General features: G+C 41.0%; 1 protein-coding gene across 1 annotated transcript in view; it reads left to right on the top strand.

The window, feature by feature from the left end:
* LOC123770668 (Krueppel-like factor 13) overlaps window positions 1–16804 on the top strand; it is a 102866-nt gene extending 86062 nt beyond the window's left edge. Inside the window, exons 2-3 of the mRNA XM_045762734.2 lie at window positions 11446–11596; window positions 13172–16804. Of these exons, the coding sequence (XP_045618690.2) occupies window positions 11446–11596; window positions 13172–13307 (287 nt within the window). The 3' untranslated portion in view covers window positions 13308–16804. The remainder of the gene's footprint in view (window positions 1–11445; window positions 11597–13171) is intronic.
* The last annotated feature ends 1127 nt before the right edge of the window (window positions 16805–17931 follow it).

Below are 17931 nucleotides of genomic sequence, written 5' to 3' on the forward strand. Positions count from 1 at the left end.
GTAAGAATTTAAAACCAAAGGATCAATGCATGAATGTTCGTAATAAGGCAAATAGGACACTGGGATTTATTAATCGAAGCGTTAGTAACAAGACACCTGGTGTGGTTCTCAAGCTATATCTTGCTCTAGTTAGGCCCCATTTAGATCATGCAGTTCAGTTTTGGTCGCCGTATTATAGAATGGATATAAATTCACTTGAACGTGTCCAGCGTAGGATGACTAAGTTAATTCCCCAAATTAGAAATCTTTCATATAAAGAAAGATTAACAAAGCTTAAACTGCATTCACTGGAAAGGCGAAGAATTAGGGGTGACATGATAGAGGCTTACAAGTGGATGAATGGCCATAACAAAAGGTATATTTATAGGGTATTAAAAGTATCAACACAAGACAGAACACGAAACAATGGGTATAAATTGGATGTCTAGATTTAGGAAAGACTTGGGTAAATACTGGTTCGTTAACAGGGTTGTTGATTTGTGGAACCAATTACCACGTAACGTGGTGGTGGGGTCCCTCGATTGTTTCAAGCGTGGGTTGGACATGTATATGAGTGGGATTGTGTGGTTATAGATAGGAGCTGCCTCGTATGGGCCAATAGGCCTTCTGCAGTTACCTTTGTTCTTATGTTGTTAATTCGAGATCTATAATTATGAGACAAGAATGAAGCCAACTGCATTACGAGATTCTTATTCCTTCTTGCCCCTTTTCTTAACTTTAGCTGCGAGTGTCAACACTTTGTCATGTTTAAAGTGAGGAGAAACTGATACAATGTGTTTACCTCCGTGGCCGGCTCATCACCAGCCCCTCCCCGCACCGTGCCCCGCTCCTCGGCCGCCTCGCAACGTGATCACCAGTCCAGGAAACAAGAAGCATAAATTACACGACAGTTGCCCTTGATTCCCCTTCCTCCCACTCCCCTGCCCCCGCCTGCTCTCTCTCACCCACCCCCTACCTGCCCCCTGCCCACTGACCGTCACTCACCCGGTAATTTCCAGGGCTGCTCTTCCCCCTCCTCCTCCTCTGCCTCCCCTTGCTCCTCGGGGGCTGGAGAAATGTGTTTATGGCATAATAAGGGCCACGTGAGGCGACGAGTGACTCCTCAAGGTCGTCCTTGAGACAACACTCGCCCCTTTATTGCTTTATTATTTAGCGATATCCTTATTTATATTTGCTTTCTTTGCTTTCCTCGTGAATATTGGTTTGTAGTGTTTTATTAAGAGTTTGGTCAACTTGATGTGTGTTAATATCTTGCCTGGCAACTGTGTGTGTGGCGGTAGAAACACTGTTCATTTATCACATGATTTAATTATATGTTAAACTTAATAATATTGCATTTTAATTAAACTAATTTTTGTAGTACGAAGGAGAGAGAACGGTGTGATGGGGAGGGAACGTGAGGGGTGTGGAGTGATGGGGAGCTAACGTGAGGGGTGTGGAGTGATGGGGAGCTAACGTGAGGGGTGTGGAGTGATGGGGAACTAACATGAGGGGTGTGGAGTGATGGGGAACTAACATGAGGGGTGTGGAGTGATGTGGAGCTAACGTGAGGGATGGGGAGTGATGGGGAGCTAACGTGAGGGGTGTGGAGTAAGATGTGACGGAAGAGTAAGGTGAGGGGAATATTTAAGGGAAGATAGCGGTAGGGAAGCTGTAGGCGTCTCAGGTGGTGAGTATGGGTGAGGGCGGCGTACTGAGGGCGTCTGGGTGGGCGTCGGCCCTCGTTGGGGGGGGGGGGGGGTGTGAAGGTGACACGAGACGTCGACTTTCGTTAAAGGTTACGTTACTTTGTGGAGGTTCCGGAGATTAACGTGCCCGCGGCCCGGTCTCTGACCACCAAGCCTCATGGTTGGTGGTCTGGTTATCCAGGCTGTTAGACGCAGCTGCTCCCACCCGGAAGTGTGGATCTCAGACTGGTTGATCACGTAACCTCTGGAGATGTTTATTGTGTTCTTTTGAACACCGTGAAATAGTATAGACGCATGCGAGCGGATATATTCTTAGGGATATATGGTGTTCGTGGGATATATTCTAGATATATTATTCGATATGTTAGATATGTTATGTGATAGATATCATCGAGCCTCTACAGTGCCGGACCAACCAGGCTGTGGTGGGTATGTGGGCCTGCGGGCCGCTCCTAAGCAACAGCCTGGTGGACCAAACTCTCACAAGTCAAGCCTGGCCTCGGGCCGGGCTTGGGGAGTAGAAGAACTCCCAGAACCCCATCAACCAGGTATCACCCAGGTACAAACAACAGCTTTTTAAATAACATTATCACAAGAAAACCTTTGGTCCAGATTTGTCCTGACTGAGAACAACTCCCTAAAACATGAAATATACAGGTAAACCTCAGTACTCTTTTACATGTTAGTTAACCGTGCTGGGTAGCCGTCAGTAACGACAGTGATTGATTGATTGATAAAGATTAAGCCACCCAAAAGGTGGTACGGGCATGAATAGCCCATAAGTGGAGGCCCTTTGGAGCCTTTATCAGTATCAATAGCTGAATAAAGGAGATTAATTTTTTTTATTCAGGTAAAGGTACATACATTGATGATGAGTTACAAACGTAATATTGTAATTTAAAGATAGAGCTAGTACACACAATACCTAAAGCCAGTAGTACGCATAGCGTTTCGGGCAAGAACTGTGGATGGGAACGAGGGTGTGAAGTGTTGCATATGTAGGGAGTTGGTGCACGCATGGAGCGCACGCACGTACACGCACGCATGGGAACACCCAGGTATGAGAGTACTGGCGTTATGGGAGGGAGTAAGATGGTGCACTAAAGGGGCGGCCCTTCGCTAGGTATCACGGCCGTAAATCGTGGGTGTGTGTGGAGCGTGAGAAGCTGCCTTATAATCCCCGCCCGTGTCCCTGCCAGCTGCCTCTCTCACTCCTCAACACTTTACTAACTCATTTAATTCTCCGCAGTGCGCTAAAGTGGCGCCGTTATGCACCATGCGTCTCTAACGCCAGAGTTGGGCACAGTGCGCCTGCATTGGTGGAATCATCTCCTGGAGAGCTTCATAGCCGCACCATATCTTGTAGCAAAGGTAACTGAAGTGCTGCTTGCTGGCACGTGTGGGGGTGCTGGTGTGGGGGGGGCACGTGTGGGGGTGCTGGTGTGGGGTAAACGTGTGGAAGGGATGGTGTGGGTGGTAGGCAAGGATGAAGGGTTAGGCAAGACAGGGTGTGGGGTGCTAGGTAAGGCAGGGTGTGGGGTGCTAGGTAAGGCAGGGTGTGTGGGGGTAGGCAAGACAGGGTGTGGGGTGCTAGGCAAGGCAGGGTGTGTGGGGGGAGGGTAGGTAAGGCAGGGTGTGGCACTCCTCCGGCCCTGCCTGCCGCTCATCTCTGCATTGGTTATGGCCCAGTGTAACCTTGTTGTTTTGCTTTACTGATTTCCCAATAGTTTTGTTTTCATTCAACCTGTCTTGAAGGGGGCGCGGGATGTTTTTCTGTGGGGTTTGAACATTTCTGTACTTCCTGAAACATATAGTATGCCATCTAGGCACCCACAGATTTCTGTAATAGTCAGGATTGTCTTTAAGAAGCGGGAGATAGAGTGACTTGTGTAAAGGGTAAGAGAAATGACGTGTGTCACACTGCGACATGAGGCAACTCCACCCAGCCAGTCGTGTAAAGTGCAGGCCACCTCTCACCTGGTGCGACATGCAGGAACAAAAGGCGCCAAACAATTCCGCGAGTCAGCGCTAGAAGGCATCATCTACCTCGTTTGTAATAAGGATGACTTTATTGTATGACTTGATGGGTAAGCTCACCCGTATAGCCGCTCTGACTGCCAAGTATTGTAGTGCGCGGTAAGACCGGCGGGGGTTGGGGGAGGGGGTTACACTTGGCGGGTGGTAATACTCTCCAACACTCAAACTATCATAAAAACTACCATTAGTACTACCCACACCCACCCCCGCCGTCACCCCCGCCGTCGCCGTCACCACCACCGTCACCGTCACCCCCGCCGTCACCCCCGCCGTCGCCGTCACCCCCGCCGCCGTCACCCCCGCCGCCGTCACCACCACCGTCACCCCCGCCGTCGCCACCACCGTCATTACTGTATTTTTCTTCTCCCTGGAGAAGGGAGAAGAATCCCACCCCTCCTCCTCTGAAGGGGTGGGAGGGGCCCCACGGTCACAACATGTAGGACACTGAGGGAACTTAAAGAGGTTGCCTTTATCCATCTTCTTAAGGTGAGGGAAAATAGGACAACAGGAACAGCAAGGCAGTAAGCGGGGCGTAAGAAGTTAAACCTCACTTCCCGGTAGGCATTGATAGGTAAGTACCATTACCATCATCGCCGCCACTGCCACCACCACCACCACAACCACCATAGCAGCCATCCCCTCCCATTACAACCATTCCAGCGCCGCCACTTTCTCCGTCACGCCCATCGCCCCCAGAGAGGCTGGGACGCGAGCACGCCCATGAGATGACTCCCACAAAAACACAAGAAAGCTGGAAGACAGCTAAAGTAGTCTCAATATGCAAAAAGGGTGACAGGCAAAAGGCACTGAACAATACAAGTTAGGGCCAGTTCTCTAATTTGTATACCATGCAAGGTGATGGAGAAGGATTGTGAAGAAAAGGCCCGTAAAACATCTGGAGGGAAATAGCTTTGTAACACACCCCCAGCATGGGTTCAGGGATGGTAAATCGTGCCTCACAAGTTTAATAGAATTCTATGACTAAGCAACAAAAATTAGGCATGAAAGAGAAGGGTGGGCAGACTGCATTTTGTCAGAAAATGCAGAAAGACCGACTGTCAGAAAGCCTTTCACACAGTACCCCATAAAAGGCTGTTACAAAAGTTGGAGCAACAGACAGAAGTAAAAGGTAAGGTGCTCCAGTGGATAAGAGCGTATCTAAGCAACAGGAAACAGCGAGTAACTGTGAGGAGGAGACATCAGAGTGGCGAGATGTCACCAGCGGAGTCCCACAGGGCTCTGTACTTGGACATTCTGTTTCTGAAATATGTACACGATCTTCCAGAGTTTATAGACTCATTCCTCTCAATGTTTGCTGATGGAAAAATTATGAGAAGAATCACGACAGATGAAGATAGACAGAGATTACAGGATGACCTGGACAAACAGGAGGAATGGTCTAGAAAATGGCTTCTAAAGTTTAACTCGGGAAAGTGTAAATAATTAAATTAGGCGAAGGTGCCATCTGCGAGGTGAAATCCTGCAAGGGTTAAATAGAGAAAGATCTGGGGTCAGCAGCATATGCTAGATTGCCCGATATAAGAACTGCCTTTAGAAACTTGTGTAAGAAATAGTTCAGGTTCTTGTATTCAACCTATGTCAGACCAATCCTGGAATGTGCAGCTACGTATGTACTCCATCCTGGAGTCCATATCTAGTTAAACACACGACAAAGTTAGAGAAGATTCAGAAGTATGCCACCAGACCAGTCCCAGAACCGAGAGGTATGAGCTACAAGGAAAGGTTACAGGAGCTAAACCTCATGTCCCTGGAAGACAGTAGAGTAAGGGGAGACATGATAACCACATACAAAATTAAGACGAAACGTCTTCCAATTCTTTTGTACAGTGTGGCCAGTAGGGGGCCCCCCTGACAGCTGAGTGGACAGCGCTTCGGATTCGTAGTTCCGAGGTTCCTGGTTCGATCCCCGGTGGAGGCGGAAACGATCGGGCAGAGTTTCTTTCACCCTGATGTGCCTGTTCACCTAGCAGTAAATAGGTAACGGAGTTAGACAGCTGCTACGGGCTGCTTCCTGGAGATTCTTCTTCTATCATGAGATGATTTCGGGGCTTAGCGTTCCCGCGGCCCGGTCCTCTACCAAGACTACTTTTTGTTACACCCCCCTAGGAAGCAGCCCGTGGCAGCTGTCTTAACTCCCAGGTACCTATTTACTACTAGGTAACAGGGGCATCAGGGTGAAAGAAACATGTTGCCCAATTGTCTCCGCCTCCACCAGGGATGTGTAACAAAAAGGAGGCCTGGTCGAGGACCGGGCCGCGGGGACGCTAAGCCCCGAAATCATCTCAAGATAACCAAGATAGCGGTAACAGTACTGGACACGCCAAGGGGCATGTAGGGGCAAGGGGCTGTCCAGGTTCGAATCCTTCAGAGGTCAAGAGTTTTCCGAGATATATATATATATATATATATATATATATATATATATATATATATATATATATATATATATATATATATATATATATATATATATATATTCTGTTTATATAGTTGCTAATAACTCAGTGTAAGGGTATGCAAGGCGCATTTTTGGCATTCACTTTACTCTGTTCTGGCCGGGAGTGACATGCCACCCATTCGCTTCACCATGGCTTGACACCCATGACATGGATGGCACCTGTGGCACCTCACCATCCGCACAGTGATCCACCTGTAGAACCTCGTGTGATGTTGGCACTTTACCTGATCTGGTTGTAATGTTGGGACACCTGTACTTCCCTGAACATATTGTCCTGAGGCTGGAGGGGGAGGGTAAGATAAAGATTGAGACGTAAGATCTTTTATGATGTTGATCACATATTAGGAGTCAATTGTGTTTATATGTTGTTTGTGACCGCTCCTTCCCTGCCCGTCTTTGTTTGTATTCGTTTGTATTCGTATATTTGTTTGTATTCGTTTTGATCAGATGGTCCAAATACAGGATCAGGAAAAGTTATCAGGTTGCAAGTGCCTGTGTTACGTTGAAGAACATGTGCAACATTCTTAACAATTTTAATGAAATACAAGTCACAATTTGCGGATTCTGAGAAAAGAATGAAACGTATTGCAAAAATAGTGGATAATATTTCTTTCCGCCGTGAATGACAAGGCGACGTTTAAATTTTGGCGCCATGCTGCCAATAGCCTAACCACCGCCTGTCACATCATTCATATCCAGATTTGGGCAAGCTGTTACATCATCAGTCACCTGAAAGTGTGTTTTAATGGCAGAGTTGCCTACTGGTATGTTACTAGGTTATATATATAGACTTTATTGGTAACAATATGTGTGAGTATGTACTCACCTATTTCTGCTTGCGAGGGATGAGCTCTGGCTCTTTGGTCCCGCCTCTCAAGTGTCAATCAACTGGTGTACAGGTTCCTGAGCCTATTGGACTATCATATCTACACTTGAAATTGTCTATGGAGTCGGCCTCCACCACATCACTGCCTAATGCATTCCATTTGTCAACTTGTGTGTGCGTGTGTGTGTGCGTGTGTGTGTGTGTGTTTGTGTGTGTGTGGGGGGGGGGGGTATATTATAATTATATTATAATAATATTAACAGCAAATTATAATGGCTGTTAATATTATTATGCAGCGTGTGGGGGGATGTGTGAAACAAGTATTTGTATTGCTTGTGTGATATTAATACGAGACATGCACGTACAGTATCTACAGTGTATGGGTTAAACTGATAATAAACTACACACATTTGGTGCCAGGGATGGTGTTAGTGGCATGTTTGCAAGGCAATCTTCTGAATTTGGAAACTGAGGTGATAATGCATCGTTACTTAAAATATGTTATTTTTTCAACATTAAAACTACTATCATTTGTCAGAAAATCTTCAATGCATCGTCGTTTAGTATAAGTCTTAAGTTTTTGTTTTTTAGTTTTTTTTTCGTGACAAGCACAGATACAATAATATACAGAGCCACACGTGAGGGTAACAGGAGTTAGTTCACATGGAGAAAGGGACCGTGGCAACACCCTGGACCCCGGTAATCCCACCAATTGGCTACATGGAGAACGATTGGCGGATTGTACGGGGGAAAATTTAATGATCTAGCCGGTTCCAGTACTTGGCCCGAGGTCTAAATAATATACATTAATAAATGTGGAGATGTACACCTGAGAAGTACACAAGGGGACACATTGTACATGGAAAGGCAGACGAGAGAGAGATGGGAGGTGGAGAGTTAGAGGTAGGAAGCACACACTGGGAGAAACAGGAGGACCCGTAAGGGGAGGCTGGGCCCCGGACACCACCAGGATCAATATATAAGTTCCGGTGCTGAGGCAAGGCCTCTCAAGGGAGGCGGCCAGTCTCCACCCCGCCCTCCTCTACCTGCTGCACGGGATGCTCCCGCACCTCACTTGCTACCACTTTTTATCACGCTAATACATGTCTTAAATATTGATTTGTTTAACGGCGGTATTGAGGTTATTACAGATGGGGGTAATTAGTGATGGGTTATTACCAATGGGTTTTTATAAAGCGAATGAAAAGGTATAATTTAACAAAAAGAAATTATTATAAGATAATCCTGTGATAAAAGTTTGTAATTTAATTACCGATATAAAAGGTAATTACTAATTAATTATTAATATTAACCATAATAACCATTATTATATTACTAATAAGCAATGTGTGTCAGTTATTTCATATAAGTATGGAAACAATTTGTAATTCGCTGCAGCTGATGAAAATACCTGTCTAGTAATATAAAATGTAACCAATGCCGTGGGAGGGAGTTCAGATTTCCCGTACTTGGTATCATGATCAATAATTGGTAGAGGTAGCCTAGTGAGCGGCAATGTAGTGCAACGGCTGCTTGAAATTTGGCAATAACTGGGAAAACTTTATTGAATGTAGGCGACCAACAACGAGCTCACGAAGCCCATATTACTGTTACTACATAGAAATTAGGTCAGTATGTTGCGTATGGTTGTAAGAGAGCTTGAGAAGGGTGAGATGGGTGAAGGTGTCAATGTGGAGGTTCAGTCAAGAGAACTGGTCTTGAGGACACGTCGGCTGCAGGAATCACTACCACCGGTAAAACCAATGACTGGCCAAGATTCCTGAGTCACCTCCCAAGCATAACTTAGTGAACCCGCTACACCATTAGCATGGATATGGCAATCAACAGTCGGTGGGCGCTGTCATGTTTGTTCATCGTTGTTGAGCCATAATGATAAGAGAATAGAAACATCATATACAAATCTTTAAGAAGGATTTGCAACAATCGAGAAATTAGGTAAACATAAGGAATAACTGTAGGTGCCTTCAACTTCCTAAATACTAGCAGTCTATATCAGGCACCTCAGATCTGAGCCTTTCGACTTTATATGAAACAAGTAAACTTTGTTCATAGTGGCAATATTTAGGAGTCTTATAATGTAGGACGATTGGACCGTTAAGTACGTTATTTCGTGAAATTTTATTTAATGATTTCAGTACTGTACCTATAATTTCATATATGTAGGCTGCACCATTTTACTATTCGATACAATTGATTATGCCATGAAAACAATATTTGCAACATTTGCCATGACAGAAAGCATGTGTCACGACCCTTGAGACTAAATAATGTTCTTCTCCCCACAGTGTAAAGAACAAATAAAAATCTGCCATGCCAATAGGTGTCTAGGGGTATAATTAATCACTATAAAAACGGGAGAACAATATATTTTGCTAAGGGTGACAACTTAACAACAATTAAATAAATAGTAGCCAGAAATATTTATCAGCATGTAATACTATAGAATGCAAGTAATTATTTGAGACCTGAGCACTATCACCAGAATATGGAGTAAGCCATAAATACACTAAAATCGTCTATCCAGATAAATTAATATTTATATGGGCTTAAAATAACAAAAACCAAGAACTTAGCTTAAACACAACTGCACTCGACCGCAGCTGCCACTCTACTGCCCAGGACGTGGTTCGCAGGCCCAACGTCGACTAACCGTCTACCCAAACACCAATTAATGTTCGCATGAACATTGTGAACATTCTATTTACAAAGGTCAGCTCTAAACTCCAACATTATTAACTAAGAGTTGTAATTACTGGTCTCACATTCCTTGAGATATTACGGCTACCACATATGGGAATAAATAAATATAAAACTATAGGCAATTGATTTGGCAACAATCGCCCTGGCCATTCCCAAATATTGTCAACCGCCCACACGGCTAATTTCACGTGACATCCACCACCAAAACAAACCTTACACACACTACCCAGCTATCTATGTTATATATATATAATGTATATATATCTATATACAAAAATCTTATACAACTGACAGCAATATTTACGTAGAGAAAACAATAACATAATACGAGGTTCGGGAGAATTGGCAGAATCGTAATAAGATTCGTGACAGCATGTTAAAAACATGAAAGTTGAGAAAGGGATTATCATAAGTTTAGAATACACTGAATTACAGTTGTTATGCTCTCGTGCTTTCTGGTCGATATGTAAAAACCTTCTAAAACCACGAAATTGGTACAAACCCACAGGCCAGTCAGGGTGTATGAGCAGACAGCATCAAGACTGGCCGCCTCTCGGCAAACTCAGCTGTCACTTTCCAGTGTGGTAATCAGAACGCGACACGGGCGGGAGCCTCACACCTCTCCTGCCACCAACCCTTTCATTCTTCTTGTCACAGCGTCACCACCTCTTATTTCCTAACAACTTTTCCACCGCCACCATTGCTCTTAAAATAATATGCAACGCGTTCCATGGCTTTGATTTTTGTGTTTTGTAGTTTACTATTTAAGTATTCCATGAAGGGATTCTTATAATTTTCACATTTATTTGTATTTAATTTTTTATTTTGGGGCCGTGCGATATCTGCAGTACGCTTTCCGTTTAGTCCAGCAGGGAAGATACGTATTTTTACTGGACCATGTAGCCCCCTCCTAATATTAAAACCATTTTAAAAAATAATCCGAGAGAGGTGTGGGGGTAGGGGGGGGGGGGGAAGAGAAGCGATCTTACTTGCTGGTTGTTGAGGGATTTGGCTTCTGTAGAATGTTAACACTCATCCCCATGATCCAAGTAGCATAGTCTTAGTTAAACATGATACAAGGCTTTATCCAATATAGTCCGTTATGTATTTTTTCTTTTAGCAAGGACGGTTGAAGATATTGAATTTATACTTCGTATGTCTGTCTTAGAAAGGTCTCATATCTTATGCAAGTTTCCATAATAGTAACTACAAAAGTTTTAGTTTTTTCATAATTTCAGTGATTGGGTGCGCTTTCTGCATCAGATCAAAATACGATTTCAAAGAATTCTTTCAAAACTGTAATAACTTTTACTCACTGATTGTACTGTATAATTAGGTATAAATATATCAAGAGTTTAAGTTTCTTCGTTGGCTTGACAAGCAGGCCAACCAGTCATTAGCCTGTGTTCCAATATACAGTACAAGGGCATGTGTTCGTTACACCATCTTGTAGTTATTACAGCAGTTTGTGCTCATTACAGCAGGTTGTACGGTACTCTTGATAACAGGTTATAATTTTTTTTCCTTATTCTAGACCGTACATTTTAAACCACTCTGTTCGTATTTTGAGGAAAGGCAACCTGGGGATGCCTGTCTTATTGGCCCTCCACCAGTTGAACCATATCTCATTAGCAAAATATATTGTTTTGTGAATATATGTAAGCACCGAAAATTTATTTAGGTATTTATTTCAGGAGAGCGGCCTTTTGAGTGCACATGGACAACTTGCTGTAAAAGATTTGCCCGCAGTGATGAATTGGCAAGACACACCAGAACTCACACAGGGGAGAAGAACTTTGTCTGCCCAGTATGTCAAAAACGATTCATGCGATCAGATCATCTCAGGTAATTTGTTTTTTAGCATTGTTCTTAATTTTTTAATTAATTATTAAGGTATTGAGTTAGATTTGAACATTTCCTTCATATCTTGCTAAACACATACAGTACAATACAGTACTACAATATTAAGCTCTTGATTTAATTTTAAAATATTAGTCAACTATTTTTTAATTAACATTGGAGTGAACAAGAAATGAACATGACATGAATGAAAAAATTTAAAAATTACCATTATAGTACAAGAACTTACTGGAACAGTATAGTATATGTATATTTTTTTTAATTGAGTGTCATTTGATTGGAAAGGGCCAAAACCAACAAATTTCAACACCATGTATAATAAAGTTGATTGGACACCACAATCAACCACATTGTAACTATAAATAGGCAAGATCAATGAGGTGAAATATCTAGACCGAATAAGATTTCTGACCCAGCATGGCTTTTGTATAGATAAATCACACTTAATGAATGCGCTGGAGTTTAATGACAAGTTGAAGACAATAAGACAAGGCAGAGAAGGATGGGCAGACTGCATACTTATAGACTGCCTAAAAGTCTCTGGTACAGTTCCACAAGAGATTTTATAAGAACTTGAGAAACAAGCAGGAGGAACTGGGAGAACACTGAACTGCATACAAGTTTTGTACCCACCAGACAGAAGGCAAAAAACTGCATGGGGAAGGACAACTTACACTAATAGGGTAGTGAGAGGAATCCCTCAGACATCTGCCTGAGAACCCATAATATTTCTGATATACTCTTATGTCAGTGATCTAACAATGGTGGTAATGTCATTCACAAACAATGAGAAGTATGACACAAAATTAATGAGAAGGGTCAGTACAGACTGCAGTATACAGCAGGAAGGCCAAGACAGGTTGCAAAGTAGGTCCAAGAAATGGCTACAGTATTAGAATTCAATACCCTGAAGGTGATGAAAATTGTGATAGATGACAAAACTAGTAGGACAATAACACAAAGGAGAACCACCACCTAGGAATTACTTAAAAAAAAAATGCATTCATAATACCAAGTCACATCCCAGAGGCATACATACTGTACTGTAAACATTATAACCTCAGCAGCAAATGCAAACCTTCCGAACATCAGAATAGCCTTCAGGACCCTTAATACAACACACTGCGGTGTATTAGTGTAATGTATTGGATAACGCCATTAATTTACGGTGCTGTTCTGCACGTTCTACTATGTTACTGGTCAAGTAAAGAATTTTTTCAGCTTGTAGATTTGGAACCAGTTACAGTATTCTAATATTTTTTTACATGTAGATTAATGAGTGAATTTGGAACAAAGTTCTCTATGTTCTCCAGGTCAGGAATTTTCCAGCTTTAAGTGAAACATTTAAAATGTAAATTTAGACAAGAACTTTCATTTTTTGTAATCCTTAGAGTTAAAGCAATAACTAGTCTCTGAATCTGTTTTTCAGCTCTATTAATGTATTTAAACTTGCCTATTCTGAGCAATATATCATACATAAAACATCTCATGACTCAAGCTCTGACATACTTGCATGTGCATTATTTGTTTATTCTTTTAATGGTTCATTTTTCTTTCCAGTAAACATGCTCGTCGTCACCCTGATTTTGATCCCTCACTTCTTCGGCAACGGCGTCATGCCCTTCCAGCACAGACCACCACCACCACCACCTCTCCTATTGTTACATCAGACAGTGAAGAACCAAGTTCACCTTGAGGTCTGTCTACCATAGGATGTGTACTCAAGCTGCTGCCGTCTCTGTGCCAGAAGCGGACCTTTTGCCGCACAGTACAAAGTGGCGTTATTTTTTCAGCGCTACAACCTCATGAGGGGTGTTGAGGCGTTTAAGTGGTGCAAGAGAGGACCAATATAGGATTGTTTTAAGTGATTTTGTGGTGTGATGTACGTTGAATCCACCCACTAAACGTTCAATCCACCCATTTTCATATTTGTAAATATTGTTTTTTCTTCAAAAGTTAATAGGCTCTACCCACTCAGGTCTGTGAGGCATACCACACAATACCTACAATTGCTCAGCATTACGTATTGAAGTGCAACATAATGTAATGGTGATGAGTGTCATGTATCATCTGTGCACATGCTTTCATCAGCTCAAAACAGATGTGATGTATATATATTTTACATGAAACAGTGAATGATGCTCTTTTTGATATATAATGTATTTTTAATTGTTCCATGACTTATGGGAGTGTATCACAGCTGTGTCTTGTAACTCAGATTCATATACATATCTTATAAATAGGTTCAAATTGTAATCATATGCACATGTATATGTATACCTATAATATCTATGTATTCCTCATGTATGAGTGTGTGTGTGTGTGTGTGTGATCCTCTATATCCATTTGAAGCACCACAGAAGGCCATTTGAGGATAAACCAGAGTCACTTTAGAGAAAGTGGTCCTGGTCAGAAATTTCTCACCTGGTCTCCAGAGAATACAGGGTTATTAGAGTATCAGAGGATGTCCTACCCTACCATGTACAAGATGTCTGTGTGATTTAGCCAACTAAACAGCCCATGGAGTTTATGCCAGTAAGTTGTATGCTTTAGGTATACATACTGGATATATTCAAGGTATGCAAATGCTGACTATCACATGTTTCCTTTCCCAGGTCATATCAGTACATACAAGTTAATGTCAATATTCCATATACAATTTTATGAACAAAGTATTATGAACACTGCACAAAGTATTACAAATCTTGTTGGACTAACATTCATTCAAGTGTGTTCTTTACTGTGGCTGATTTTAAGGAAAATATTTTAGAATTTTTGTTTATAGAAAATAAATTGTTTTTGTGACACTTTGATATACTGATTATGACAGGTTGTAGTACTTTACCTGGTGCTATAAAGTGCCTTAGATGGTTGGAGCACCAATGTTCCCAGACTCAGCATCATCCCTGTGTGTAAGATGTTCAGTCAGTATCCTCTCTACATCAACTCACTTATTTCATCCTTTTCATCCGCTTTCCTTGTGTTAGTTAATGTAGTATCACCTTAATATGTGCATACTACCCAAGTATTCATATGTTTAATGTTAGGCATTATTTATCCATATATACTGTACTTCATGTATTCATGTTGTATCGCACATTAATATTATTTACATACCTCTCACTGCGTTCCTGTGATGGCACGCCACTTTTGAGATGTCGGACTGGAATGCTAATAAATTTCATGGGCAGCATTAAAGTGGCCAGTTTTCTTAGTAACTATTATGGCATTAGTTACTTGCCCATAAAGCACAATTGTCAGCTCTGCTCTTACCTTATATTTGAGGCCTTGGGAGGTAACTTAAGAAAAGCCCAGTACTATACTAAGATGAACTTTCCTGACTACAGATAAAATGTTGACAGCTTTTTGTATTAGAAATGGTATATTTTCTATTAAAACCTGTTATTGACTATACTATAGAGTGTTTACATAAATGAATGTGCAAACAGTATTTATATGTTTTATGATGATGGTGAAGTTTGATTGCTTTGATGTACTGTACCTCATTACATGTCAGCCATTTCCTTATACAGTTACCATGAAATAGTATTTTTGTTATTTACTAAAAGCTGTCACTTAACTGTTTACAAATTTATGCTCATTATTGCAATGTCCTATCTCAAACTTGAAGACAGCATGTGTGTGTGTGTCTAGTCACTACAGGGCCTACCATAAAAAACGTAAAGCAGAAAGCAAATGACTTTGTGATGCGTGTACTTAGTCACATGACATTTGGAATATTCCTTTACTCTTTAATTTGTTATAAACAGCTAAAGATACTTGCCTTTGTTTTATGGAATTTATGGATGTGAAGCCAGCGCAGTGTTTAACGATACAACCTCAACTGTAGTGCCATATAATAAAAAGTAAGGAGAGGGTTTACATGGCTAATGGCCAACTAGCTGAAGTTATCCTCACATGTATTAAAAAGTCTTGCCTACTACTGAAATTATCAAGAGTGGTTGGCTTAGAGCAATAGTTACTCTCATGATAAATTCCATAAATGTATCTGGTGCAATGACTGAGGATCATCCTAAAGAATATCTCAAAATTGTAGTTTTTCATAAAAATGACTTATAATAATGATATTTATTTCAAGGCAGCCATACATTAGGAACCTGAACAGTTCCACTTTTCCTCCATCTAGCACCTTCAGGATGAGCTATGCCAGACTTGAACAACCATATGTGATTTTCTGTATACCCTAAACAGATTTAGAGTACTTATTTTCAGTACTTAAATAATATTTAACATCAGTATAGTCAAACCTTTTTACACTAGTTCATATTTATACTGTACTACATGACTGGTAAAATATAATTAAGACAAATTAGACTAATGGTAACATTATAATGTTGCCATTGCTCTCATATGTATGTATGTTAATGAATTAAAATGTGGCCCAGTGCAGACGAGGGGACAAAAATGCTGGATTACTGAATGGCTTCTTTTACCTGCCCTGTGTTCCAAGGGTCTCAATTTAGTGTTATTTTTAATTTAATTTGTACAAAAGACATATTAGTGATTTTAATGCATTCATCTTTAATAATGGTTGTTCATTTATATTATGTGTTCAAAAATCAGGAAATTAAAAACAATAAAATTTCCTAATACTCTTATTCATTGACTTCGAGATATATATTTTATTCTGTACAGTCCATTGCAGTTCCTTCCAGTTGCTCTTCATATTCTATTCTTTATACTGTATTAGATTATCAGTTGATGAAATTTTTTACATTTTTTAAGACAAAATCTATTCCCACTACAGTCTACATAGTGATAAAGCAGTCATTGGTGACAACTGGAATGGTCTGAATGGTTGGTGGGCAACTGGAGTTATACATAGCAATGTCACTTGAAATATTTACAAATCACCAAAATACAAATATTTATTTACCACAAAAGGTGTTCCTTTTGTACTGTATTTTGCATGTAGCTGTTTAATGTAAAGCCAGTGATATATTACATTGACAAGTACACATCTCAAGGGAAATGTTGTGAATATATCAAGCGACTTGTTTATCTCCAGAACATAACCCCATCCCAATATTATCCTAAAAGTCTTTCATAATTCACTTTCCAGAGCGAATATTTTTGAGGGAAACTAATTGTGTCATCACGCCAAAAAATGGTTTGTTTCTTAACCCTGAAGATAATGTTGAAACAGTTGTGTAAATAAAGAGACATTATGTATTTATTGACTTTTAATCATCATGTCAAGTGTTGGTAGTATTAATTAGGTATCTCAAAAGGAGAATTTATTGGTTAATTTTTTTAAATTTGTTGTTGTATATCCTATCAAAATTGTTTTGCATGTTGGCTTAAACCTTTCAAGACGTGTGAGTGTTGGTGAAAGAAAGATTTCCAATGCTATTGATCATTTAGCCCCTTGGCGGCACATTTTAGACTATTTTAAAAATCATTGGGATTGGGAGACCATAAGTGATTAGAAAATGAGCTCAATAAGTGTAACTGCTCCAAAATTTCTTCACATATGTCCTGATATAAGTGTAAACAATATTTATGAAGGTTTGCATTCATGTTTTATTTTTTAATTTTGTTAAGATTGGATATTCTTAAGAACATATTAAATTATTTGAAATATAAATGTCCCGAGACCACAAAGTTTTATCACAATTCCGATAGTTTTAATGTAATTTTTTAATTTCCAATAGTGACCAAGACAGTCTTCATAATTGCAATGAGCTGAGAAACCATATTTGCCAAACCATTTTTTAGCAATGAGATGAGCTCTGGAACAAGCGATTACCTCAGAATTGTTAGCAGTGTCACTCAGTGTTGTATAAATAAACACATTAAATCTTATACACGCAGAAATCACAATAGCACGATATATCAAAAGAATAAATCCACAAGGGCCATGATGAGGGTTCGAACTTACATCCAGGATGATCCCAGACATGCCTTAATCATGGGTTCATGGAGGAATTGTGTAAAACCCCAGTTTGTGTCTTTGAGAGACTGCGGGATCCGTGGGAGAGCCGTAGCAATCCCGGTTGCAATTCTTATACCATGTCGTCGCGCAGTCGATTAAGGCGCATCTGGGATCATCCTGGACGCAAGTTCAAACCCTCATCATGGCCCATGCGGATTTATACATTAAACCTTCAAACTTTGCCTAGCCCTTCGGCTTTGCATCATATCATATAATGGGTTACTTAAGTATGTTCAGACTGTGCATCAGATCATATGATGTAGTAGGGAACTGCCTAAGATTTGAAAGTCTTACACATGTATGGGGCTCACAGTTGCTTCCTCAGGCCTCCAGTAATAATCCCCCATTTTGAAAAAAAATCCAG

Source organism: Procambarus clarkii, chromosome 56, assembly GCF_040958095.1.
Source record: "Procambarus clarkii isolate CNS0578487 chromosome 56, FALCON_Pclarkii_2.0, whole genome shotgun sequence".
Taxonomy (NCBI): domain Eukaryota; kingdom Metazoa; phylum Arthropoda; class Malacostraca; order Decapoda; family Cambaridae; genus Procambarus; species Procambarus clarkii.